Genomic DNA, 26,795 nt, shown 5'->3' with positions numbered 1-26,795 from the left:
CGGCGGTACCTGGGCCGCCAGGGAGCCGGGGGTGGGCTCTCCGGGGACAGCCGGCAGCGCCCCCAGATCTGCACCGCCAGCCGCCGGGAGCTCCGGGCTCCGGGCGTAGAGGCTGCGCTGTCACATGGGCGGCGGCGACGGGGCCGCATTTAAGCGGCCGGGGGACGGCGCCCGCCTCCAGCGCGTCCTCGGGCTTGGCTCCCGCCGGGCGCCCCGTTCTCTGCCCGCCAGGGGCCCCGCGCCACGCCGCACCGCGCCGCCCCCGCCGGGCCATGCGAGCGCGGGCCCCGCCGCGATGAGCTCGCACATCGCCAAAAGCGAGTCCAAGACGTCGCTGCTGAAGGCGGCGGCGGCGAGCGGGGGCAGCCGGGCTCCCCGCCACGGCCCTGCCCGGGACCCGGGGCTGCCCAGCCGCCGGCTACCCGGCTCCTGCCCGGCGACGCCGCAGTCGTCCGGGGACCCCAGTTCGCGGAGGCCCCTGTGCCGGCCGGCGCCGCGAGAGGAGGGCGCGCGGGGGAGCCAGCGTGGGCTCCCCCAGGCTCACTGCAGGCCCCGGGAGGCGCTGCCGGCCGCGGCGTCCCGACCTTCGCCGTCGTCGCCGCTGCCACCGGCCCGCGGGCGGGATGGGGAGGAACGGGGACTGTCCCCGGCGCTCGGCCTCCGGGGCTCTCTGCGAGCCCCGGGCCGCGGGGACTCCGTTCCAGCCGCCGCGTCCGAGGCGGACCCGTTCCTCCACCGGCTGCGCCCCATGCTCAGCTCCGCCTTCGGCCAGGTAAGGGCCGCGCCTCCCGTCAGCGCTCCCTGGAAAGGCGCTCGGGACCCTGCCGGCCGCGGCTGCGCGTCCACAGCCTCCTCCCGCGGCCCGTGGCCCCCCACGGGTCACGCCTCGGCTCACCTCGTCCTCCCCCGGCCGGCGCCCTTGCCGGCACTCCTCCTCCCAGTGCCTGGTTCAGCACCCCGTGCGCTGTCCACGCTCCGGGCCTCTTGGGGCAAGGCCCTCCCCGCTAGCCTCCCTCATAGCCGCCGGAACCCGCCAGTCCTGGAAGAGAGCGACCTCTACGACCCTCCTGGAGATTTGCGGGGGTCGAGGAGGGGCGCTCCGAGCAGGTGGCGCCAAACCCACTCCTCTGGCCTCTGGCCAGTACCGCCAGGGAGCGACTCAGGAGAGCAAGCGGTTTGGAGTCTGGGGGTCAAGAGAGGGGACCTCCACAGAATTACTTGAGGGCGAGGGACACTAGCCACTGCCTATCATGTCCCTGAAGGCCTGAGAAAAGTTAGGAGATCCAAAAATATGAGGAAAGAGAAGAGGTGTCTGGGTAGGCATGGAGGGGCATGCAGAGCTGTGGCTCAAACTAGAACTTTGGAGTGGTTTAAGGAGGCTGTCACTCCAGGGATGCCATTGGAAGGGTCAGAAAGGCCACGAAGAGGTCATCAGTGGTTCCCCCAGGCCTTTCCCTCAAGAGTCCCAGGCACCTGGGAGCCTGCCCTTTAAAAGCAGCTCCGTAGTCACAATCCAGGTCTACAGTTTGAGGCTGTGCTGCTGGGGAAACAGGCTCAGTAGAAGGAAACCTCTGAACTCCAGAGCAAAAAAGCCAGGGTTTCCCCTAGTTCGGAGTCTGTAATCAAGTCAAACTCATTGGCACAGCTTTGAGACAGTTCTGTGGCAGCCTCCGAGAGGTGTCATGCAGAGGTCTGATGAGAGCGTTTGCGTGGTTTGTAGGGAAACAGGGGGGCCTGTGCCTTTCTGTGCTAAGATCTAGCATAAAGAAGCTGTTTCAAGCTCCTGGCTTGCCACGCCGGATCAGAATTCCAAGGAGGCCCTGTGTGTTTTGCTTCAGATCTGCACATTTCTTTTCAAAATACTACTCGGCAGTGGCTGATGCTGGTGGAGGTCTGACATGAAGGCAGCCGCACATGTATTTGGGTTGCGTGGGGCTGCTGTGGTGGGGCCATAGGGCAGTGGTGTGTGGCTTTGTTCCTGCAGGGAGCCCTCGTTAGCCGAGTTAGCTGGAAACAGTTCTCTGGAGTAGAGATTGGATGCAGAGCCGTGAGAGTTAGTGAGGCGATGTATCAGGGGAGTTCACTGCAGTGGTTTGTGTTAATGAGGAGGTGTAGGCTGTCAGGGCACGAGTGGTCTTTGGATTGGGGCTGGGTTGCAGCAGGAATGCTGGGTTGTTGAATGGGTGATACCAATTCATTCGTTTATCAATTATTTCTTGAGCATTTATTAAGGAAACCTTCAGGGGTTTCCTTAGTTCCTGTGATTTGTTTGTTCAGACATTTGCTAGATACCAGGAAGACAACAGTGAACCAGATAGCCAGGGCCCTGGCTGTACCTAGCAGTTTGGAAGGGTAGGTCATTGGCCTAGAATCATACACTTTCTGGTTACTCAGTTTGCTACTGATCTGACTCAGCTCCTGAAAAAAAAAAAAAAAAAAAAAAAAAGAGTCCTTTCTTTCCTGTCTTGCAGAATTTGCCTACATGAGCCCTTTCTGAGCTGCGAGCATTGTAGCGACGTGCTTTTGTTTCTCCTTCTAATTTCTCAGTCATTAAGTGAATTTTCCAGCCCAATGTTCTGAAATGTCGCCAGGGTCACCTGAGTCAGGAGGAGCTGGAAGTTCCCATCAAATATTTACTGCCTCGCTGTGGAAGCTCTTGCCTCTCAGAGCTGCGGGCTTTTACTTTAAAGCCCAGCACATTCAGTTTGGGCTTCCATCTGACACCTCCAAGTCATCTACGTGAGCAACAACAGCAAACCCAGGCTGGGACTTTCGTGTCAGAGCCTCCAGTCTCCTGTGACGAGAGGAATTAATCTTTTCTTCCCTTTTCTTCGTATTGAGATTTCTGTCCTTAGAGGCAGGGTCAGAACCAAGAGAAGACAGATGGGGTTCTGAATACAGAAACTTTTAGTTAAGATCTGCTTAGGACAAAATACAGCCCTGGGGAAGTATATTTTTCATGTCTCCCCAAGTTTCATTTGTTTTTAACTTAACTGAATTGCCTAACCTCATTAAGTCTATTTCTTTTTTAAAAAATATGTTTTATAATAGAGACAGGGTTTCACTTTGTTGCCCGGGCAGTCTGAAAATCCTGGGCTCAAGTGATCCACCTGTTTCAGCCTCCCAAAGTGCTGGGATGACAGGCATGAGCCACAGTGCCTGGCCAAGTCTATTTCTTTACCTGCAACGTAGGGATCATCGGGGTGCTTGGGAGATTAAATGGGATATGGAGAGATAGAGCTTGGCCCAGGCCTGGCACGGAGCCCTTGCTAACTCTATCAGTGTTAGTTATTCTTCTTCTTTGTTGTTATTGTTGATTAACTACCAAGGCCTTCTTCCTTTTCATTTGTAATAGTCTCAGAGAGCCAGGGTTCAGAATGACACTGAAGGCACCAAGATGAATTCCTACCTTAAAGGAAACAGGGATGAAAACTCTCCCAGTGACCTCATAGAGCATCCTTATTGCATATGCAGGGAGACAGCATGGTTTTGAGGCTAAGGCGTGGAATGATGGCTTGGGAGATAGCAGAGATGCAAGTTCTAATCCTGGCTCTGTCACTTTCAATCTCTGTGACCTTGGGCATGTTATTTTCTCTCTCTGGTCTTGGTTTCTTCATCCAGGAATGAGATTGACAAAAACTGCTTTGCAGTTATTAGGAGGCTTACACAAGATTAAGGATATCAAATGCCTGGCTCATAGTGGGTGCTGGATAAAGGGCAGCCTTCATTAATGTTATTGCTGTTATTAATAGGGTAATTGAATGAGGGCCTGGGTAAGGTACTTTGAAAGCTGATTCTGAGCCAGGTGAGGATGGCTATTAAGGGAAGGAGCTGAATGTCAAAGGATCTTCCGTACTCCTTCTTTGTGGCCAGCTAAGGACATGCCACCCAGCTGCCTAGAGAAGATGTGATGTCAGAAATTAACTCGGCAGAGGCATGATGACATGGGGCTTTGGGTCTTGGAAGACTATTTTAAGAAACAGGCTTTCTGCTCCTTACCCTGAGCTTGAGAAGAAACATGCCTTATGGAGGAGGCAAATGTGGATAAAACCCACAGCTCTGTCCCATCCTTCCCATTTTTCCAGCTGTAGAAACATGTCTCCTAATACAGATAGGCTATCCCTGTTCCCATACTGCTTTGCACATAGCAGGATCACAGTATTTAATGAATGAATGAATGAGTGAATGAATGGTATCACCAGCCTCCGGACTTCAGAGGCTTCCTTACTTCCTGTGGTTTGTTTGTTTATTTTGAGACACAGTGTCACTCTGTCACCCAGGCTAGAGTGCAGTGGTATGATCTTGGCTTACTGCAACCTCTGCCTCCAAGATTCAAGCCATTCACGTGCTTCAGCCTCTCTAATAGCTGGAATTACAGGTGCCTGCCACCACACCTGGCTAATTTTCGTATTTTTAGTAGAGATGGGGTTTCACCATGTTGGCCAGGCTGGTCTCGAACTCCTGACCTCAAGTGATCCACCTTCCTCAACCTCCCAAAGTGCTGGGATTACAGGTGTGAGCCACCGCGCCCGGCCAGTTCCTGTGGTTTAGATGGGGAGAGATGCCATGGTGGTTTGGGTCATGGATTTAATTGCACTAAGCATATGCTCCTAAGATAGGGCTGTGTCTATTCCTCACTCCTGCTCCAGTCATGTGTCTCCCTCCTTCTCTCTGAGAGGGCTTGGAGCCCCTGTAGGTTTTCTCTGGGGCCTGGGGAGAGGGAAAGTGAGGGTCAGCTTGTGGTTAACATCAGCCACAGGTGATAGGAGTGGCTTGGAGTCAGTTCAGTGAGAGTCCTCCAGGAGGTCGGCCTTTGCCTCCAGCTGTTTTTGAGAGGCAACAATGGCACTTGAGCCTCAGTCTAGAGCCCACTGCACAGTGGACAAAGTATCTTCTTATCTTCACAGCTACCTGTGAAGGTTAGCATCAACCCCCCCACCCCCACCACAACAATTTTAGAAATGATGAAGGCTTGGCCAGGCATGGTGGCTCACACATGTAATCCCAGCACTTTGGGAGGCCAAGGCGGGTGGATCACTTGAGGTCGGGAGTTTGAGACCAGCCTGGCCAACACAGTGAGACCCGTCTCTACTAAAAATACAAAAATTAGCTGGGTGTGGTGGTGGGCGCCTGTAACCCCAGCTACTTGGGAGGCTGAGGCATGAGAATTGCTTGAACCCAGGAGGTGGAGGTTGCAGTGAGCTGATATTGTGCCTCTGCACTCCAGCCTGGGTGACAGAGGAAGACTGGAAAAAAAAATAAAGAAATGAGGAAGGCTCAAGAGAGAGGAAGTGACTTGTCCAAAGGTCATATAGTAAGTACAAGGCAGGGCCAGGTGTAGTGGTTCACATCTGTAATTGCAGCACTTTGGAAAGCCAAGTCAGGAGGACTGCTTGAGCCCAAGAGTTTGAGGCTGCAGTGAGCTATGATTGCACCACTCTACTCTAGCCACAGTGACAGAGTGAGACCCTGTCTCTAAAAATAAGTAAATAAGTAGGTGGCAGGACTGTGCTGAGAATTGTGGTCTGCATGTCTCTGAAAATACCTGCATGTTCTGTATGTGCCATGCTGCTTTGGTGGGAAGTCACATAAGTGTGTTCCCTGTTTGTCAGAAGCATCTGCAAAGCACCTCTCACGTTACAGTCCAGCTTTCCCTGAGTGTCTTAGTACTGGGCTGTCATCCAAGTTCAAAGGCTGGTGATAGTTCAAATGCTGGTGATAGAACTGACCAGGGCCAAAGGCCAGCCTCCCTTCTAATCAGGAATAATCAGCAATGAGTTTATCCTTCTTATCCCTCTGATCCTGTTATTCCATTCCAGCACTCAAAGTAGGGCTTCTGGAGGCCCAAGGGCTGCTGCCACAGTGGATAGAGATGGGAGGTGGGGGCATACAACATGCTTCACTCCTTATAGGAAGCCCCCGCCGTTCAGCCTTTTTTGTTTTTTGTTTTGTTTTGTTTTGAAGAGACAAGGTCTTGCTCTGTCACCCAGGCTGGAGTACAGGGTACAATCATAGCTCACTGCAGCCTCAAACTCCTGGGCTCAAGTGATCCTCCTGCCCCAGCCTCCTGAGTATCTATGACCAGGGGCACAGCCGCCATGCCTGGCTAATTTAGACATTTTTAATGGAGATGGGGTCTTGCTATGTTGCCCAGGCTGGTCTTGAACTCCTGGCCTCAACTGATCCTCCCACCTCAGCCTCTTGAAGTGCTGGGATTACAGGCATAAGCCGCCATACCCAGCTGTTCAGCCCTTTTAAAATTTCCTACTGAAGTCTGAGCCATCTGTCCCTCCTGCCTACCTGCCCAGCTCAAGTAAGCTTTAAGTAAGCTTTAAAGCACATCAAAATCCCTGGATCCCTTGCTATCCTCAAACCTCAAGCTAGTATCAGCTCCTGCACCTGCCCCCAAAGCAGGATGGGATTTCTTCAAAGTGTGTGATTTTTCCATAGAGGCCTGGTTTTGCTGGCCCCTGTCTCCTGTTTCCAAGGACAGAGGCATATCCCAAGGTCGACAAGTGGGTGCTATGCCCGGACTCGCCTGCAGGGGGCAGGAACCACCAGATTTGACTGAGTTGATGCCCTGCTGAACAAATGGATGCCACGCTTGGCCCTTTAATACCAATGCTGGGCAGGGGAAGACGGCGCTTTCTAGATGCTTGGCACAGTGCCAAGCCCTTTGCATGTATTATCTCATTAGCTCCTCACAAGAGCCCTGTGGGAGGTGCTATTAGAATCCCTATTTTATAAATGAAGAAACTGAAGCCGAGAAAGATCAACATGTCCTCTAGGCCACATGGTTACTAAGCAGCAGACAAGATTTTTTTTTTTTTTTAATAGAGACGAGGTCTCACTATGTTGTCCAGGCTGGTCTCGAACTCCTGGGCTCAATGATCCTCCTGCCTTGGCCTCCAAGGATTACAGTTGTGAGCCACCATGCCCGGCCCAGGACATGATTTGAATCCAAGTCAGTGTAACTCCGCAGTCCAAGCCTTTTTTTTTTTTTGAGACGAAGTCTCGCTCTGTTGCTTAGGCTGGAGTGCAATGACGCAATCTCAGCTCACTGCAATCTCCACCTCCCGGGTTCAAGGGATTCTCTTGCCTCAGCCTCTCGAATAGCGGAGACTGCAGGCACCTGCCACCACGCCCAGCTAACTTTTGTATTTTTTTTTTTTTTTTTTTTTTAGTAGAGACGAGATTTCACCATGTTCACCAGGCTGGCCTCAAACTCCTGACCTCAGGTGATCCACCTGCCTATGCCTCCCAAAGTGCTGGGATTCCAGGCGTGAGCCACCGCGCCCTGCCCCAAGCTCTTAGCCTCCACATCAGTGCTTCCCAACACCGGCTGCAGGTTAGAATTACCTGGGAGTACGAAGCAATACCAATGCCCGGTGCCCATCGGAGACAGAATTAAGTCAGAATTTCTGGGGAAGCTCCCCAGTTATACCAGTCTACAGCCAGCATTGAGAATCTCTGCTTTACGCTGTGCTGTTTTGGCCTTTACATATATCCACCCATTCATACCTGGACCTTAACCTGAGCTTCCCTCTGGGGTCCCTAGTGAGCACTATTGTTTCAAAGGAGCCTACATATGGTCTATTTTCTAGATTTTGCCTGCAAGTCTTTCCTGATCCCCTAGACTCAGACAGATTCCCCTCATTCACATTCTCAGAGTTTTTGTGTTTTCCCTTCATAGCGTTTATCTGAAATGTAATCAGATAACTGTGTCCCAGCTCTAATATCTCCTGCCCACCTGCTAGAATGTAAGCACCCTGAAATCAGGGACTGTGTTTCTCTTATCCCCCAACAACGCTCCCAGAGCCAAGCACAGTGCCTGACATTTCTCCACTGGACAAGTGATACTTCTTTCTTGCATTTAAATAATTACCGATCCAGTAGCTATTCGGTGTCTCACACTTTCTCATGTATGCTATATAAGCAAGCTAGGGAAAGCCCCATTTTCCAGTGGGGGAAACTGAAGTTCAGGAATGGGAGGCAGCCACCCAGTCAGAAGCTGGCAGCGCTGGGCGTGGTGGCTCATGTCTGTAATCCCAGCACTTCGGGAGGCCAAGGCAGGTGGATCACCTGAGGTCAGGAGTTCAAGAGTAGCCTGTTCAACGTGGTGAAACCCCATCTCTACTAAAAATACACAAGTTAGCCAGGCATGAAGGTGTGCGTCTGTAATCCCAGCTACTCGGGAGGCTGAGCCAGGAGAATCGCTTCAACCCAGGAGGCAGAGGTTGCAGTGAGCTGAGATTGCGGCACTGCGCTCCAGCCTGGGCAACAGAGCAAGACACTGTCTTAAAAAAAAAAAGAAGCTGGCAGAGCTAGACTCAACTCCCCGTCCTTCCCATTCATCGGAGTCCACTGACCCCTGCCTGGGCCTGCTTCCTTCATGCTGTTTCCAAGAGACAGGCATCATCACCCTCTTTTCTGTTCTTTAGTCATCAATACCCGCCCCCCAGTCTCCTCCTCCTCCATCTCCCCCTCCAGAGGTTTGGCCCAAACAAGGCTGCTGAGTAACTCCCCTGATTAAACCATTGCGTGGTTGTCAGCAGCAGCACTGGGGAGGTCAAGGAGTTATCCAGGGACCTTCTTCCCAGCTCCCTAGGAGTGAGCACCCTCTGTGCAGCGCCCCCACCCATCTTCCTAACAGGAGTTCTGAGCAGTCACCCCACACGGGACAAAAGTTCCTGGGAAAGGAGGCTCTCCGGGCTGAAAACTGAGCTAGAATCGGCAAGAATCGGCTGCATCGGGGGCCTGGGAGGAGTTCTGCTTCCAGTCTATCTCTGGTGCCCCCTGCTGGAAAAAGCTGGGTGCAGGAAACAGGGACACTTGCACGCGGGGAATCTGGCTGGGGCTGTAGGTCTCAAACGGGACATCTGAGGCGTGAGATGAATTCATATCAAAGCCGACCATGGAAGGACGAGGAAGAGCCAGTCACCTAAAAAGCTCCAGCTGTGGGACCTCGAAGAGTGCTTCGTAAAGGGCTTCTTCTCTGCTCGGCACCCCAAGGAAGCTGAGGAGAGGTCTTTGCTCTGGATGAGGCAGGGGGCGAGGAGGAGGAGGTTCTGAGACCTTTTGCTCATGCCCTCTCTGCCTGCGCTGCCTCCGTCATGCTCCTGTTGGGGCCATCTCCTGGTTTCCTTTGAGTCGGAGATATTGCACACAGAGCAGAAGGATCTGATCTGACTGTTGGCTCATCTGCACTGCCGGCCCCCGAGCCTCGTCCCATTTCAGTGACAAGGCAAGTGTGAAAAATGGAGCATGATGGAGGCGTCACCAGACCTCCCAGGCTCTCGACTGGAGCCGTAGCTCTCAATGCAGCTGGAATTGCCAGGGGCAGTGAGTGCTTGTCCAGCTCACTGCTCTTTGGAAGGGGCATTCATCTCCCTGAGTGCTTGTGTGTGCATGCATGTGTGTGTGTGTTTGTGCGTGTGTGTGTGTGTGTGCGTGTGCGCGCGCACATAAGGCTGGGAGCTGTGCGGCAGGCACCCTGGCTTCGGGAACCCAAACTAGCCAGCTTCCCTTTCTGGGCCTGCTGGCCTAATTCCCAGCCGCAGCTGCCATTCTGGGCCCCCCTCCCTGAGGCTATCTCCCTGCAGATTTGGCAGCGGGGAAAGGAGGGGCCGAGAGAAGGGGAGAGAACCAGAGAGAGGACTGAGCGCTAATCTGATGTAGATGATTCGGCAGCCTTCTCCAGCTTGGTTCCCCTCTGCCATCAGCTCTCGAGGTGATTTTCCCTATGCCCTGCACTCTCCCCTTCTGCTTTCATCTCCTTAAGAAAGTGCCCAGAAAGTGAAACCCACACACAAACACACACAAAATCCACCCAAAAAAAAAAAAAAAAAAAAATCGGAGAGCAGGAGCAGGCAGACGAGTAAGAGAGTGCGCGCGCAAGAGAGGGCTCACATCCGTCCTGGAGGAAGAACGGCACAGACGGAGGGAGGCTGGGGTTGGCAGAGACTGGGACGGAAGTCCCTCAGTCCCCCAGGAGCCTCCTTCATGGACCCGGGGATCCCAAGAGGGGCTGCCTCAACTTAGGATGGGCAACTGTGTCAAGTCTCCACTGAGAAATCTCTCAAGGAAGGTATGTTTTTGGAGTTTCCAAGATCTGGGGCTGGGGATTAGGGGTATCTCACCATCTGTCTCAGAGGTTGGGCACAGAAACGGTGGCTGGAGCTTGCTACCCTTCCCAGGGGTTCTGTCCGGGGCTGCCTCCCTGCTTCTACCCCAAACACCCTCCTATTGCCGTTTTCTGTGTCCCAGGCTTTGGGCATGGGGGTCGGGGTGAAACTGTGTTTGGCAATTTTCAGAAGGCTTAGGAAAGAAACTGTGTAGCTTTGGGGTTTCTGGGATGTAAAATGAAAAGGGTGGATCCTTAAGATGTCAGTGAACTTGACTGGCACCTCAGTCATTCAAGGGACTGGCCAAGTCCCTTAAAACCGGCAGAATCTGAAGACCCTTCCCAGCAGCAAGGCCAGGAACTCATTCATATCCTTTGAGGGTCTGTGAGCCTCTCTGATGGCCCCTAAGCCTTCAGAGTTGTGGATTTTGAAGTAGATCCCATTGCTACTGAAAGGAACCAAACAATAATCCTTCCCCAATAATTCTTGAGTTAAGTCACAGTATCTCAAATAGGACCCGAGTGGTTTTAGGGCCCAGGAGTTTTCCATTAAGAAGTAGGCTGCCCGGGTGATGTGTTGAGCAGGGGTTGCATGTAAGTCACTTTCTGTGGTGGCTTTATCGCCATACACTTGGATTTTTTTTTTTTTTTTTTTGCAAAAATTCCTTTTAGAAAGAAAATGATCATCTCTAAAGCATCTTTCATGCAAGGCTGGGTTTGCACCTATAGAGTTTTGGGTTAGGTGGGCTCTGCCTATTTTTCTAGCCCTCTGTAGCCAGGCCATAGAAGAGACTCAGATATTATTTAAAGGAAGAGGGAATGATGGGGTTGTTTTCCTCCAATTCTTCCATTTTCCAGACAAGGAACTTGATTGACATTCAGAGGGAGGGGTTAAGTGACTTACCTATGGCCTTGGGTGAGCTATTGGCGTCTCTATCCCCAACCCCATCCTATCTCGGTCAGTTTAACAGCCTCTCAATTTAGGACATTTTGGGCTTTTCTGCTTGTCGTCTTCCTCATTTGGCTAAGCTGCTCACATCAAATTCCTTCTAATCTTTGCTGTTCCTTGGATCCTTCCAAGGGCTTGTTGTTTCTTCCATGCACACCTCCCCCATAATCTGGTATCTTCTTAGGGGAGTCTTCTGCATCGGAAGTGGCCTCCGTGCTGTTCCAGAGAAGCAGAAAGTGATCTGAATTAGCCCTTGTAATAGGTTCCATCCAGAGCTTGAGGAAGTGAACTTAAGAACAAGGATTATCCTTCTTTCCCACCCATCTTCCCTTACACAACAGCGTGCTTAAGAGTCAGACTACAAAGGCCTCCTCTTTCTGGCCATGTGACCTTAGACAAATTACTTAACCTCTCTGTTCCTCGATTCCCTTGTCCATCCATCAATTGGGCATACTAATATCCACCTCTTAAGGTGATTCTGAGAATGAAATAAAGTGCTGCGCACAGTGCCTGGCCTATAGTAGTCAATAAATGTTAGTATTCTTGTCATCATAACCATAATTGTTCTGCTCTGGGTTTTAGAGAAGCGGGATGGAGGAGAAACAGGAAATAGGAGAGATTTTCAGTCCATAGAGTAAAAGATAAAAAAAACTGACTGCATTCAATTTCATGTTTCTATCATAGTATTAATAATTGCTTTTTTTCCCCTAAATATCTACAACATACCTAATGTCTGTTATCTCATTTTCTCTTTTCCACTACGTAGTTCTTTTGGCTATTTTATAGAGAAAGAAGCTGGACTCAGAGATAGAGCCTTCCTAAGGTTACACAGTCGATAGGAAGCAGAGCTGGGATTTAAACCCTGGTCTGTGTAAAATCAGAGCTGGCATTTTATTTTTATTTTTTCCTCTATGAGAGGCTGCCTCTCTCTTTCCCCTGCTGTCAGAAATGTTATTCATAGATTTCCGGATCTGACCTTAGAAGTCGTCTGGTCCAAATTCCCGCTCAGCGCATCAGTCCCCTCCCCGCTCACCAGGCGCTCCCTCATTCGGCTTCTCCTTGAAGACCTTCATTCAGCGTCATTCAGCGAGAGGGAGCTTTGATGTGCATACTCTTGGCCAGCTTGTGTTATTAGAAAGCTGTTAGGTCATGAGGCACGCTTGCCCCTCCTGTTGCCATGCCACACTTAGGAGACGTCACCTTGGTGCCAGAAGAAATTGTCGGTCCATGGGCTGCTGCCCACTTGGCTTCCTGAGCGGTATCTGGGGAACTGGAAGTGGTGAGAGTCAGCCTGCACCAGGCTCAGAGCTGGGCAGGACAAGGCTGTCAGGTGCCATCATTGGCCAGGGAAGAATTGCAGCCTCTGGGGCAACTTGGTGCCAGGCAGTATTATGATCAAGAGATGCAGTGGAAATTCCCCAGCTACCACTGCTCCATTCTTCATGGGAGCAAATTCCTCTCCATCCTTCTCATTTCTTTTCTGATTGGCAGATGCTCCCCCACTTCTTCTGCAGCCAGAAGTAAATGCCTTCTGGCACCCAGCATCTCTTAAATTACATCACTGCCACCACCATCATCATCGCCATCATTGCCATCACTATGGCAACTCTATTTATTCACCTCCTCTTGCCATGCCCTAGCCACCATGCAGAGCACTTTATGTGTATAACTCATTACTTGTCGCAGGAATCCTGTGACTAGTCATGATCATCTCCCACAGTATGGAGAAGGAAACTGGAGCACAGAGAGGTGAAATGACCTGCCCAAGGTCACACAGCAAGCAAGTGGCAGAGCCAGAATTTGTCCCTAAGACTGTTTGAGCCCAAAGGCAGCAGGCTAAACTGCCTTTTAAAGTTTTTTTTGTTTGTTTTTTTGTTTTTTTGTGTGTGTTTTGAGATGGAGTCTCGCTCTGTTACCCAAGCTGGAGTGCAGTGGTGCATCTCGGCTCACTGAAGCCTCTGCCTCCTGGGTTCAGTGATTCTCCTGCCTCAGCTTCCCAAGTAGCTGGGATTACAGGTGCCCGCCACCACACCCGGCTAATTTTTGTATTTTTAGTAGAGACGGGGTTTCGCCATGTTGGCAGGCTGGTCTTGAACTCCCAACTTCAGGTGATCCACCCGCCTTGGCCTCCCAAAGTGCTGGGATGACAGGCGTGAGCCACCACGTCCGGCTCACCTCTTGGAGTTCTGTGCCACCTGCTACCTCCCTGCCTTCCTGGGTTATGCTATCTCTGAGCCAAGTGCAGAAGATTCAGCCAGAAACAAAAACGCTGACTCTCTGCAGACATCACCTGAGACTGGTTCCTGGGGTTCGGCCAGTCACTGTCATCTCAGGCATGCTTTCATCCACTCTCCCAGATGGGAAGGTCTCTCTTGTTCTGCCTCGCTCTAGTCTTGCCTCGCTCTAGTCTAGGTCCCAGAAGTCTGAGGGAGTGAAGCCGAGGCTCTGAATCACAAGTCTTTGGGATATCAAACCAGGAGGGGCTGTTGGCCTGTCTGACATCCCTCAAGTTCTGGGATCACCTAAAACAGACATTTATTGCACTCATTGAACTTGACCCTGGGACTGAGTTCCTTCACCTCCAGCCTGAGTAGCTGTTTCCCCTTTGAGGAACCAGAACACTGCACCACCATCTCTAGGCCTGGAAGGGGCTTAGGAAGTTGGAAGGGAGTCTCCGTCTGTAGCCCCACAGGGCTTTGGGGAGAGGAAGCAGGAGAGGATATGGTGGGCAGGAGGTTGTTCTGCATCTCAACCTGGAAGGACAGGCTGCCCCTGGGTCTTGGGATGTTCTCCTAAGCAAGGCCTTCTTTGCCCTGGAGGAATCTGACTGCAAGTAGAATGCAGTAGGATGGAAGGATCGGGTGCGCAGACCTGCAGTTCTCAGACAAAGACAGCCCTCAGGGTTTCATCTCCTGTCGCTCCTTGGGAAGGTCCTACTCTAGCCAAATCCCCCCACGTTGAAGGAAGGTATGTAAACTCCAGGCTGAAGGCAGAGTGCAGGAGCTGGATTCTGGAGAGGCACTGGGCATCCCGGGAGGCCAGGGAGAACTGAATGTTGTGTCTGGATGCTGCTGTTGTCCTAAGGGGAAGGTCTGTAGGCAGTGCTGACTTTTTATAGCTGCATGGGAACCTTCAGGGCGGAGGATCGGCTGGTCAGGGCCTGGGAGCACAGCTATATTAGGTAAGCAGAGAAGGCCCCTGCCTTAGCCTCTAGAGGTCCGGCACTCTGGGCCAGGCAGGGAGCCAGAGAAGGCGGGAGGGAGGAAAAGGAGAACTGGCGGATGGCAGAGAGTGTCTAGTCTTGAAATCACAAACTGGGTGGAATCCTACCTACAGATGTGCCTTGTGTGGCCCACCTGGTGCTTTAAATCAGATTTGGTTACACTGGGCTGGAGTTAAGTAGTGCTGCCTCTTCAGAGAGGGCACCATCTCAGGCTAGGTGCAGTGGCTCACGCCTGTAATCCCAGCACTTCGGGAGGCTGAGGCAGGAGGATCACCTGAGATCAGGAGTTTGAGACCAGCCTGGTCAACATGGTGAAACCCCATCTCTGCTGAAAATACGGAAAAAAAAATTAGCCGGTGTGGTGGCGGGTGCCTGTAAACCGAGCTACTCGGGAGGCTGAGGCAGGAGAATCACTTGAATCTGGGAGTCAGAGGTTGCAGTGAGCCGAGATCACGCCACTGCACTCCAGCCTGGGCGACAGAGTGCACTAGCCACACACAAAAAAGGAGGGGGCATGTTTCCACTTTGCCCCAGTCCCCACCTCTCACACCCTGCCTGCTTCGTTTATGTCAGCAATGGCACCTGCATGTGCAACCTCCAGTCTGGCAGACCAGCCAAGCCTGGTCTCCATGCTGCCAGCTCCGATTGCCCTCACAGCCTTCCAGCGGGGATCTGGCTGGGGTAGGACAAGTCCGTTTGGGAGCTGGGAGGAATGACTTAGCCCTGGAGATTGATTGAACTGGGAGGTTGGGAGCATTTTGGGAAAGGATGTTGTTTCATTAGGCTCTGAGTGAACACTTCCCATTGGTGAGAATAGAAGCCCCCCGCAGCTCCTGTCTCTTCATGCACATGGGTGTGTGATTCTGTGCATACGAATGTGCCAGTGCGTGTGTGTGTGTGTGTGCGTGTGTGTGCACGTGTGCATGTGCCACACAGAGGGCATCACATTCAGCTCTCCCCGGAACCACCATTTCCGTCAAGGATTGGAGACTCCGTCTGTTGGACCGATTTGATGCCTGTGCACGCTCAGGGCTCTCTGAATCCCACTCCTTGACTCTCAGGGTCCCCTCTTGTGGAAAGCCCCTCCCGGGACCAGGATCCAGGCTGGGCAGGGAGGTGACACCCTGCCTCTCTTTTGCATTTGCTTGGTGCTGGCTGAAGATGTGCCAGGAGGAACAGACCAGCTACATGGTGGTGCAGACGAGCGAGGAGGGGCTGGCGGCCGATGCCGAGCTCCCGGGACCGCTCCTGATGCTGGCCCAGAACTGCGCAGTCATGCACAACCTGCTGGGCCCTGCCTGCATTTTCCTGCGCAAGGGCTTCGCTGAGAACAGGCAGCCTGTACGTAAGTTGGCCCAGTGGAGCCCGCTGAACTCGGCTTCACAGGGTGTGAGGAGGTGCTGGGGTGAAGAAGGGGTCTATACAGAGCTCACACCCCCAACTTATGCATCTGATCCCCAGAGTTTTCCACTCATGGCTACAAAGTGCTGGTGAGTCCATATCCACCAGCAAAATAATAATAATAATAATAATAATAATAATAATAATAATAATAATAATATCAGATACATTGTTTTGAGCCCTTACTAGGTGAGCACTGCGCCTAGTGTGTTGGCGGATTGCCTCATTTAAGCCTCAGAGCAACTCTAAGAGGTAGGTGCTTTTATCATCCCCATTTTACAGATGAGAAAACTGACTTGGGCTGGGCGCAGTGGCTCATGCCTGTAATCTCAGCACTTTGGGAGGCCGAGGTGGGTGGATCACTTGAGGTCAGGAGTTTGAGACCAGCCTGGCCAACATGGTGAAACCCCATCTCTACTAAAATACAAAAATTAGCTGGGCGTGGTGGCGGGTGCCTGTAATCCCAGCTACTTGAGAGGCTGAGGCAGGAGAATCGCTGGAACCCAGGAGGCAGAGGTTGCAGTGAGCCAAGGTCGTGCCATGGCACTCCAGCCTGGGTGACACAGTGAGACTCCAATAAGAAAGAAAGAAAGAGAGAAAGAGAGAGAAAGAAAGAAAGAGAGAAAGAGAGGAGAGAGAGAGAGAGAGAGAAAGAAAGAAAAGGAAGGAAGGAAGGAAGGAAGGAAGGAAGGAAGGAAGGAAGGAAGGAAACTGGTGTGCAGAGGTCACATGCTCGAGGTAACAGCTTGTTGGTCGTAGAGGTAGGATTCACACTTGGATAGTCTGACTCAAAAGCCTCTTGTGCTCCTAATGACAACTCTGTATATGTGGCACTATCTGGTAGAACTTTCTACAATGATGGAAATATTCTAAATTCCATGCTGTCCCATACAGTAGCCACTAGCCACATGTGGCTACTGACCACTTGAAATGTGGCTAGTGCAACTAAGGAACTGAATTATGGATTTTATGTTATTCTTACTCAAATTTACATAGCCACATGTGGCTAGAGGCTACTGAATTGGCCAGCTTTCTACAAGCAGCTAAATAGTTCAAAGAGAGGAGAGGACTAATGAGGATGTTATAGAGGTAAACATTTGTAGGTTGCGTTTATTGAATGCCACATGCTAAACACTTTAATAGCTTGTCTCACTGAATGCACACTAAGACCCTTTGAGGTGGGTACTGGTATTAACCCATTTTACAGATGAGGAGACTGTGGCTCAAACAACAGAGTGACCTGCCTGAGGAAGTAGATCTGAGCTTCATACTCAGGTCTGTCTGCCTCTAGGGCCCAAGTGTGTCTTCCCAACCACATGAATTGGGGAGAAAGGCATGTTCCTGCACCCCATTCCACCTGACCCTGAGTTGCTGCACGTGATCTTCCTGGCACATTAATGGGCATCCCTGGCTCTACTCCAGGGCAGAGAACACACATAGCTACTGTTGTGCACGGGGAGTGTGATCCAAGGACCAGCCATCAGTGCTCAGCAGACCAGCTCTGGTGGCGGGCACACCCCGTGAAGGGGCACCTGGCTTTGCTGTCCCCGGGGCTCTGGGCATACAGGAGGAACGGAAGGGGCTGCCATGGGGTCAGCAATGCTTGTTCCTCCCAAGTCCTGCAGAACTGGGCCCTGGAGAAATGGGAGGCTGCTTACGGCCTGATGCATGGGAAAGGATTTATTGGGTCTCAGTAGCTGGTCCTAGGGAGTATGCTCTGCATGTATGTGTACACACGTGTGCTTACTCACTCACTTTCACAGACTGGTGGTATGACCCATTGCACAAAACATCCTTTTTGGTCACCCAAAAACGTCTAGGAACATACGGATTTGTGTTGGAGTGGCTGTGACCTACCCTTGAGCCAGGGACCATCACCAGCTTTTTTTTTTTTTTTTTTTTGAGACAGAGTCTCACTCTCTTGTCCAGGCTGAAGTGCAGTGGTGCAATCTTGGCTCACTGCAATCTCTGCCTCCCAGGCTCAAGTGAGTCTCCTGCCTCAGCCTTTGGAGTAGCTGGGACTACAGGCGTGCACCACCATGCTTGGCTAACTAAAACAAGGTTTTTTTTTTGTAGAGACGAGGTCTCACTATATCGCCCAGGCTGGTCTTGAACTCCTGGCTTCAAGTGATCCCCTTGCCTTGGCCTCGTAAAGTGCCAGGATTACAGGCGTGGGCCACCGTACCTGGCCCATGGCGAGCTTTTTAGGTGAACGTCCATGCAGTCATCTCAGAGACACGCCTCCCTTCGGGTTACTCCTACCCCAAGCCTGGCGGTGCTGGGAGCTTGCAGCCTGCTCCCTCCGAGCTCACACACATTCTCAACACTGTCCTGCCACACAGAGCCACCTCTGAGCTCTTGGTCCTATGCACCTGGTTGTCCCACGAGATGTGACTCAGCAGCCCTTCCTTTTCTAGATGATCTGCAGATTTTCTGGTGTTGTCGTCTTTTGTTCTGGGGCCAGTTTGGAGTGGCTGTCTCTACCCACCCTGGCCCCGCTGGCTGGAACGGCCTGCGTGCACAGTGGAGGTGCAGCACGCTCCCTGTGGCATGCCTGCGTGTCTGTGTTCATGAGAGGTGTGCCCATACCTGTGTGAGCCTCTTCAGGATGGGCACACCTGCCCGGTATTCTCCCTGACCAAAGGCAAAGAGCTGCAACACGCGGGAGGCTGGACGCTGAAGGCCACTTTTGGAGTCTACTAACCAGGTCCAGCTGGGCACCTGTATCCATTTCATGCCAGTCTGTCTCCCTCCTGGGCAGGCCCGGGACAACTGGCACCTCACCAACCTGAGCTTCCTCTAGGCCTGCTCCTTGGAGACGTCTCTGCCATCTGTTCTGACGCCTAGATTCAGGGTTGCCTTGATTGTCCAGGAGACCTGGGCACTGCTTGAGGCTGGAGACATGTGCTTTTTGGACCCTGGCTGCAGCCAGAAGCACTGGTGGCCCCTGGGGTCCTATGTGGTGTCCTGTGACAGGGGAATGTATAGGGATGGGGGTTAAATTGGAGAAGGTGGGGCAGTTCCTGGGAAGCAGGCACAGCCCCATTCTGCTGCCACGTCTCCCCCTGACTCCTCCCTGTCCTCCTACCCCCACTTCAGGATGGCCCTGCCTTCTCTCCCCTCCTGCGCCTCTTCTGTTGTCTTGCAGCCTCTGTCGCCCTGCTCTTCCTGTTTCATTGGGTGGTGCTCTCTTCTCCCTATTGTGACCTACCTGGACCCTGTTTTATTTGCAGGTTTTTGTCACCAGACAAGCTCTGTTCCCTGACTCATTCTTTTTTTTTTTTTTTTTTTCCTGAGACAGGGTCTCACTCTGTTGCCCAGGGTGACAGAGTGCAATGGCACCATCATAGCGCACTACAGCCTCAAACTCCTGCTGACCCATTCTTGTATCTGGAACAAGGGCTGGAGGCACAGAGGTTCTGTGCCCAGGCTGGTGGGGCTGGTGGCTCCTTGGGCATCTCCTGTTAGGGGCCCAGGAGCTTCTATGTCTAAGGGAGATGTGGGGCTTTCTTTTCCCCTCAAGGACCTGATCCAGGCACACCTGTGCTGCATCCTCATCACCTCCTACCCAGTGCCTGCTGCCACTTGGATGGCCCCCAGGTTAGATATTTTGTGACTTCCCGGTCTCTTGTCATGGCTAACAGGACATGTTCTTTTGTTTCAGGATAGATCACTGCGACCAGAGGAAATTGAAGGTAAAACTTGGCCCCTTGGGGGAAAGGACTGCCTAGCCCTCTAGGAAGGTGTGGGAAGGGAGGTTGATGGGAAGAGAGGCCCCTGGGAATGGGGCCTGGTGCAGCGTGGGGTATCTTCTGTGAAACCAGCTGCTGAAGGTGTGCACAGGAGGCCAGAGAAGTGCCCCAGCATCCTGGGAAGCTCCTGGGCCTCTCTTTCCATGCCGGTGGGCCTTTGGGCTGCCTTTGCCCACAGAGGCTCTGCGGGTCCTACCCCCGACCACATCCACCTTTGCTCACTTCCCCAGAGCTCCGAGAGGCCTTCAGAGAATTCGACAAGGACAAAGATGGCTACATCAACTGCCGGGACCTGGGCAACTGCATGCGCACCATGGGCTACATGCCCACCGAGATGGAGCTCATCGAACTGTCCCAGCAGATCAACATGAACCGTGAGTCCCTCTACCAGGCACCTGCATCCCTTCCGGTCCTCACCCTTGCCGTCCTCTGCAGTCAGACAGGACTGGCTTCAAATTCTGCATCCACCTCTTTCCAGCTCTGTGATCTGGGGCCAACCACTTACCCTCTCTGAGCCTCGGTTTCCTCACCTGTAAAATGAGGGTTGAATTGGAGGAGTGGAGCCCAGAAAGTAGATTAGGGAATATCTGTAAAACAGCCCAATAACTGGCTCACAGGAAGAAATGAACAGAGGGCTCTTGTTATTATTGAGTTTGTCTCTGTCTGATGAGCAGGTCAAGGAGGGGTTGCCCATTCTGTCAGTTGTCTAGTTGAAGACAGGGAATGGGTATATTGGGGATGACCTAGCCCTTTCCTCTTTTTCCAGTGGGTGGCCATGTAGATTTTGATGACTTCGTGGAGCTAATGGGGCCTAAACTCCTGGCAGAGACAGCAGATATGATTGGTGTAAAGGAACTGCGAGATGCTTTCCGAGAGGTAATGGACAGAGGCAGGCAGGCATGGGGCGGCTATTGGAATCCTATCTGCAGTATAAATACTTCAAAAGAAGCCTGAGCCCCAAGTCCCAGATCAGGGGAGGGAGCTTGGACAGAGAAAGGTCTCTGGTAAAGGGGGGCAATGACACTGGAGAAGGAGCTCAACTTTGGGATCTGCTGCTGCCAATCGCCATGTTGGGGCGACCCTCCTCCCTTCCTGCCTTCTCTAGTTTGACACCAACGGTGATGGGGAAATAAGCACCAGTGAGCTGCGAGAGGCTATGAGGAAGCTCCTGGGTCATCAGGTGGGACACCGAGACATAGAGGAAATTATCCGAGATGTGGACCTCAATGGGGATGGACGAGTGGACTTTGAAGGTAGGTGGGGCTTGAAAGTGGGAGAGAAGCAAGCCAGCAGTGGCCATCCATGGAGCCCCCCAATTGTGTATCCATCATGCAACCATCAATCCGCCCTAACTTTCCAACCCCCAGCCCTTTCATCCTCCTATCTCTCCATCCATGCCCCCATCTAATCCACCTCCCATCCCTTCCCCATGCATCTATTCATGCATCTGTCCATCCATCCATCTATCCATCCTCTACCTTTCCATTCATCTGTCCATTTATCCATCCATTCATCTACCTATCTATCCATCTGTCCATCATCCATCCATCCATCCATCCATTTATCTACCCATCTATCCATCAATCCATCCTCTACCTATCCATCCATCTGTCCATTTATCCATTCATCCATTCATCTACCTATCTATCTATCTGTCCATCATCCATCCATCCATTTATCCATCCATCCATCCATCCATTCGTCTACATATCTATCCATCTATCCATCCATCCATCCATCCACCTATCCATCTATCTGTCCTCTTTCCATATCTATCTCTCCATCTTTTCATCTGTTTATCTCCTTATCTATCCATATGCCTATTTATCCATTCCTCCATCTCTAAACAATCATTCATATAGCAATTTATCCATGCATTTATCTGTCCATTCATGCATCTATTCATTCTTCTCTACATTCACCCGTGAATCTATCTACGTATTCATCTACTTATATAGATCTCTCTATGTGTTCATACTTCTATACTTCCATTCACACATTCATGTCTCTTTGTCTGCATATACTTCTACCCATACTTGCATTGATCTGTCCATCTATCTGTTCAGTCATTTCCCCATCTATATTCATCTACTCATCCATTCACCCATCCCTGTGTCCATCTGCACCCATCCTTCTCTATCCATTTATCTGTCTACCCACGCATGCATCCATCCACGGTTGGTGTTTTCTGAACATTACATTCCTCAGCTTGACACTCAGGCTCCCTAAGATCTGACCACAGCTCACCTCCCCAGCCACAACTCACAGTCCTTCATTCACACTCCACCAAAATACTTGTGATCAGTGAAGCTGCTTGGGTGCCTCTTGAATACACTGATCTTTTTGCCAGGAGGGCTTTTTTGTTGTTGTTTGTTCATTTGTTTGTTTGTTTGAGACAGAGTCTCACTCTGTTGCCCAGGCTGGAGTGTGGTGGCAGGATCTTGGCTCACTGCAAACTGTGCCTCCCGGATTCAAGTGATTCTCCTGCCTCAGCTTCCCAAGTAGCTGGGATTACAGGCGGCCACCACCATGCCCGGCTAATTTTTGTATTTTTAGTTGAGATGGGTTTCACCATGTTGACCAGGCTAGTCTTGAACTCCTAACCTCAAGTGATCCACCCGCCTCGGCCTCCCAAAGTGCTGGGATTACAGGCGTGAGCCACTGCGCCTGGCCACCAGGAGGGCTTTCATCCTGTTCTTTTTTTTTTTTTTTTTTGAGACAAAGTCTCGCTCTTGTACCCCAGGCTGGAGTACAATGGCACGATCTCAGCTCACTGCAACCTCTGCCTCCTGGGTTCAAGCGATTCTCCTGCCTCAGCCTCCTGAATAGCTGGGATTACAGGCGCCTACCACCACGTCCAGCTAATTTTTGTATTTTTAGTAGAGATGGGGTTTCACCATGTTGGCCAGGCTGGTCTCGAACTCCTGAACTCAGGTGATCCGCCCGCCTCGGCCTCCCAAAGTGCTGGGATTACAGGTGTGAGCCACTGCACCTGGCCTATCCTGTTTTTTACTTGGGCTAAGTTCTGTTAGCCCAAGGGACATTCTTCGTGACTCGACGGTGGGACTCCTTCTAGCACCCTTCCCTGGTTCCTCAAACTGAACTTCCTCTTTTCTGGGTTTTCACAGCACGTCAGACTCACCCTGTTCTTCACACTGTCCCCTAACTGCTGGTTAGAGTTGTCTTCCCAATAGACTCTGAACTTTGAAAGAAGAACCCTATTTTCTTAATCTCTGCGTTTCCTGCATAACACAGCTAGTGCTCAGTGAAAGGTTATTTATTTATTTTTTTTTTTATTTTAAGACAGGGTCTTGCTCTGTCGCCCAGGCTGGAGTGCAGTGGCATAATCTGGGCTCACTGCAACCTCCACCTCCCGGGTTCAAGTGATTCTTGTGCCTCAGCCTCCCGAGTAGCTGGGACTATAGGGGTGCGCCACCACGCCTGGCTAATTTTTTGTATTTTTAGTAGAGACAGGGTTTCACCATGTTGGCCAGGCTGGTCTTGAACTCCTGGCCTCAAGTGATCCACCCGCCTTGGCCTCCCAAAGTGCTGGGATTACAGTCGTGAGCCACCGCGCCCAGCCTCAAAGACTTTCTTTTTGAAGAATCAATAATAATCATAATAGTTATAATTTACTGTACACTTATGTGCAGTCATTGTACTAAGTAGCTTTACACATATTATTACATTTAATTCTCACAATGACTCTATGGATTGCATTATTATAACCTCATGTTACAGATGAGGAAACTGAGGCTCAGAGAAGTAATATAACTAGCTCAAGATTGCCTGCCTACTAAGAGGCAGAGCTGGGGCACAGCCCCAGGCCTGAAATGACAGCAGAATGCAGTCTTATGCATGACACCATGTGAGGCACTACGGGATACAGGAAAAGGGTAAAATGTTGACTCTGTGCACGGGGAACTTGCATTCTGAGCAGAAAGACAAGATAAGCATGTGCCAGAGACCGTGAGTGTCCAGAACACAAAGGCTGGGAGGTTTTCTCTCAGGAGCAGTTGGGCTTCAAGGCCAGGGAGTGTGAATAGTTGGAGAGAAGGCTTTGTTATCACCAGATCTGAAGATCTCAGGTCTCCCTGTATCCAGGTAGCGCCCACCACAGATGACAGCCTTGTTCTCGAAAGCCTGGCATCCCCCATTCACCCTATGAGGATGCATTGTACATCTGCTGTGTCCTAAGATCTGTTCTCTGCCTGGAAGAGCCCAAGACCAGCAAGAAAACCAGAGAAAACAATAGCATAATCCATGTGTGCTGGGGGAAGCACAGGAGGCTGCGATAGAGGGGGCGCCTGTGCCAAGCTGCAGGGAGGGATTAGGGAAGACTTCCTGGAGGAGGTTATAAATAATTAGAGCCCCCCAAAATGAGAAGAGCCACCAGGTGAGAGGGAAGGGCAGGTATTTACCCAAATGAGTTGAAAACCTATGTCCACACAAATCTGTACATAGATGCTTATAGCAGCTTTATTCATAATTGTCCAAACTTGGAAACAACCAAGGTGTCCTTTCAGTAAGTGATGGATAAATAAACGGTGGCACATCCAGACAATGGGATATTGCTCAGTGCTAAAAAGAGATGAGCTAGGCTGGGCTCTGTGGCTCATGCCTGTAATCCCAGCACTATGGGAGGCCGAGGTGGGCAGATCACTTGATGCCAGGAGTTTGAGACCAGCCTGATCAACATGCTGAAACCCCGTCTCTATTAAAAATACAAAAAAAATTAGCCGGGTGTGGTGGTGTGCACCTGTAATCCCAGCTACTTGGGAGGCTGAGACACAGAATCGCTTGAACCTGGGAGGCAGAGGTTGTAGTGAGCTGAAATGGTACTGCTGCACTCCAGCCTGGGCAACAGAGCAAGACTCTGTCTCAAAAAGAAAAAAAAAAAGAGAGAGAGAGATGAGCTATCTAGTCATGAGAAAACATGGTGAAGAGGGGACAGAAATGCATATTACTAAGTGAAAAGCCAATCTGAAAACACTGCATACCATATGATTTCGTCTATATGACATTCTGGAAAAGGCAAAACTATGGAGACAGTAAAAAGATCAGTGGTTGCAAGGGGTTGGGGGGAGGGAGGGATGAATAGGCAGAGCAGAGAAGATTTTTAGGGCAGTGAAACTATTCTGTATGAGGCCAGGTACAGTGGCTCATTCCTGTAATCCTAGTATTTTGGGAGGCTGAGGCAGGAGGATCACTTGAGGTCAGGAGTTCGAGACCAGCCTGGGCAACATGGCGAAACCCCGTCTCTACTAAAAATACAAAAAAAATTAGTCAGGCATGGTGGCGGATGCCTGTAGTCCCAGCTACCTGGATTGCTGAGGTGGGAGGATCACTTGAACCCGGGAGGTCGAGGCTGCAGTGAGCCGAGATTATGCCATTGTACTCCAGCCTGGGTGACAAAGTGAGACCCTGTCTCGAAAAAATAAATAAATAAATAAAAATAGAAACGGTTCTGTATGATACAACAGCAGAGAATGCATGTCATTACACATTTGTCCGAACCCATAGAATGTACATTGCCAACAATGAACCCTGATGTAAACTGTGGTCTCCAGGTGATAACAATGTGTCAGTGTAGGTTTCTCAGTTATAACAAATGCCTCACTCTGTGTGGAATGTGGTCGGTGTGGGAGGCTATGCATATGCGGGGACAGGGGTTGCAGAAACAAATCTCCATACTTTCTAATCCATTTTGCTGTAAACCTAAAATCCCCCTTAAAAAAAGAGAGAGAGAGAGAGGCCCGGTGCAGTGGCTCACGCCTGTAATCTCACCACTTTGGGAAGCCGAGGCAGGCGGATCACGAGGTCAGGAGATCGAGACCATCCTGGCTAACACGGTGAAACCCCGTCTCTGTAAAAATACAAAAAATTAGCCGGACGTGGTGGCGGGCGCCTGGTCCCAGCTACTCGGGAGGCCGAGGCAGGAGAATGGCGTGAACCCGGGAGGTGGAGCTTGCAGTAAGCCAAGAGCATGCCACTGCACTCCGGCCTGCGCGACAGAGCGAGACTCCGTCTCAAAAAAAAAAAAGAAAAGAAAAGAAAAATGAGGGGGGTGCTGGGCACGGTGGCCACACCTGTAATCCCAGCACTTTGGGAGGCCAAGGCAGGAGGATTGCTAGAGCCCAGGAGTTTGACATTACAGTGAGCTATAATCATGCCACTGCACTCTAGCCTGGGCGAGAGAGCGAGACTCTGTCTCTACATTAAAAAAAAAAAAAAAAAAAGAGGAAGAAGAAGAAGAAGGGAGGGGGTACAGGTTGCTTTCAGAAAAGCTGAGAGGAGACCAGCCTGGCCAACATGGTGAAACCCTGTCTCTACTAAAAGTACAAAAATTAGCCGAGCGTGGTAGTGCACACCTGTAATCCCAGCTACTCGGGAGGCTGAGGCAGGAGAATCACTTGAACCCAGGAGGTGAAGGCTTCAGTAAGCTGAGATCGCATCACTGCACTCCAGCCTGGGTGACAGAGCAAGACTCCATGTCAAAAAAAAAAAAAAAATGCTGAGAGGTGAGAGAGAGAGTGCGCCAGCTGCACTTGAGGGGCTGAAAAGAAGATGTGTGTAGTTGGAGCACAGAGGTTGGGAGTTAGCCCGAGAGATATGGCTGGAGATGTCAGCTGGGGCCAGATCAGGGAGGGCCATGAGGCTGTGTCAGGATATTGGAGATTTTCCAGTGGAGAGCCGTGGGAGGTTTACACGGGGGTCAGATCCGCAGATTAGAACACTCTCGCTGGCTGCTGTGTCGATGGATTGGAGGGGGCGGAATGAATGGGGGACCAGCACAGAGTTGGGGCAGTGGCAATGGGGTGGGGTCTGAAGGCAGCACTGTGGGGAGGCCTCTGGCTGCTGCTTGCTCCCCAGCTGCTCCTCTACCCTTCTAGAGTTTGTCCGGATGATGTCCCGCTGAGGCCGCGAGGGCCCCTCCAGAACTGCCAAGCTCCCAAAGGCGGGGCGAAGAGGAGCCAGAGCTTGCCTCACCCACTGTAGCCGCCGAGAGCCCAGGATGAACTGGCAGATGGGGCCTGCCTGCACCCCGGGGAGGCGCCCACCCCGGACCCCCACCCCTCTGCACTGTGAAAGACTAACTCCTGCAACTGGAAAGCGGGGGTACCCGCTGACGAGGAGGCCACCGTGCCAAGCCGGCAGAGGTCATGCCAGGCGCCAAGGGCCATGTGCCCAGCTGCTGCTGGCTGGGTGGGCCAGGGAGCCCGCCAGCAGACCCCACACAGCATGTCCGCCCCAAGGCAAAGCCTCCCACCTTCGCTCTGCGCCCGTCCCAGCTCGCCTCAGCCCTGTTATCTCAGAACCAATAAAAATATTTCCAAGAGCAAGACA

The 26,795-nt window shown here is 51.6% G+C and overlaps 1 protein-coding gene across 2 annotated transcripts; it reads left to right on the top strand.

Annotated features, from left to right (window-relative positions):
• On the top strand, positions 1 to 26,795 carry CABP1 (calcium binding protein 1). 2 transcript variants are annotated; one of them, XM_032168511.2, is made up of 7 exons: positions 9,067 to 10,087; positions 15,457 to 15,636; positions 19,361 to 19,391; positions 19,679 to 19,822; positions 20,215 to 20,324; positions 20,554 to 20,701; positions 26,342 to 26,795. In XM_032168511.2, the coding sequence occupies exons 1-7, from the start codon at positions 10,043 to 10,045 to the stop codon at positions 26,365 to 26,367; spliced, it is 684 nt and encodes a 227-aa protein (XP_032024402.1). In that variant the 5' UTR covers positions 9,067 to 10,042; the 3' UTR covers positions 26,368 to 26,795. The 2 variants fall into 2 exon arrangements, with proteins under 2 accessions (XP_032024401.1, XP_032024402.1); XM_032168510.2 differs by lacking the exons at positions 9,067 to 10,087; positions 15,457 to 15,636 and adding an exon at positions 1 to 772.

This window comes from Hylobates moloch, unplaced genomic scaffold (assembly GCF_009828535.3).
Source record: "Hylobates moloch isolate HMO894 unplaced genomic scaffold, HMol_V3 SCAFFOLD_12, whole genome shotgun sequence".
Taxonomy (NCBI): domain Eukaryota; kingdom Metazoa; phylum Chordata; class Mammalia; order Primates; family Hylobatidae; genus Hylobates; species Hylobates moloch.
This window is presented reverse-complemented; position numbering and strand designations above follow the sequence as displayed.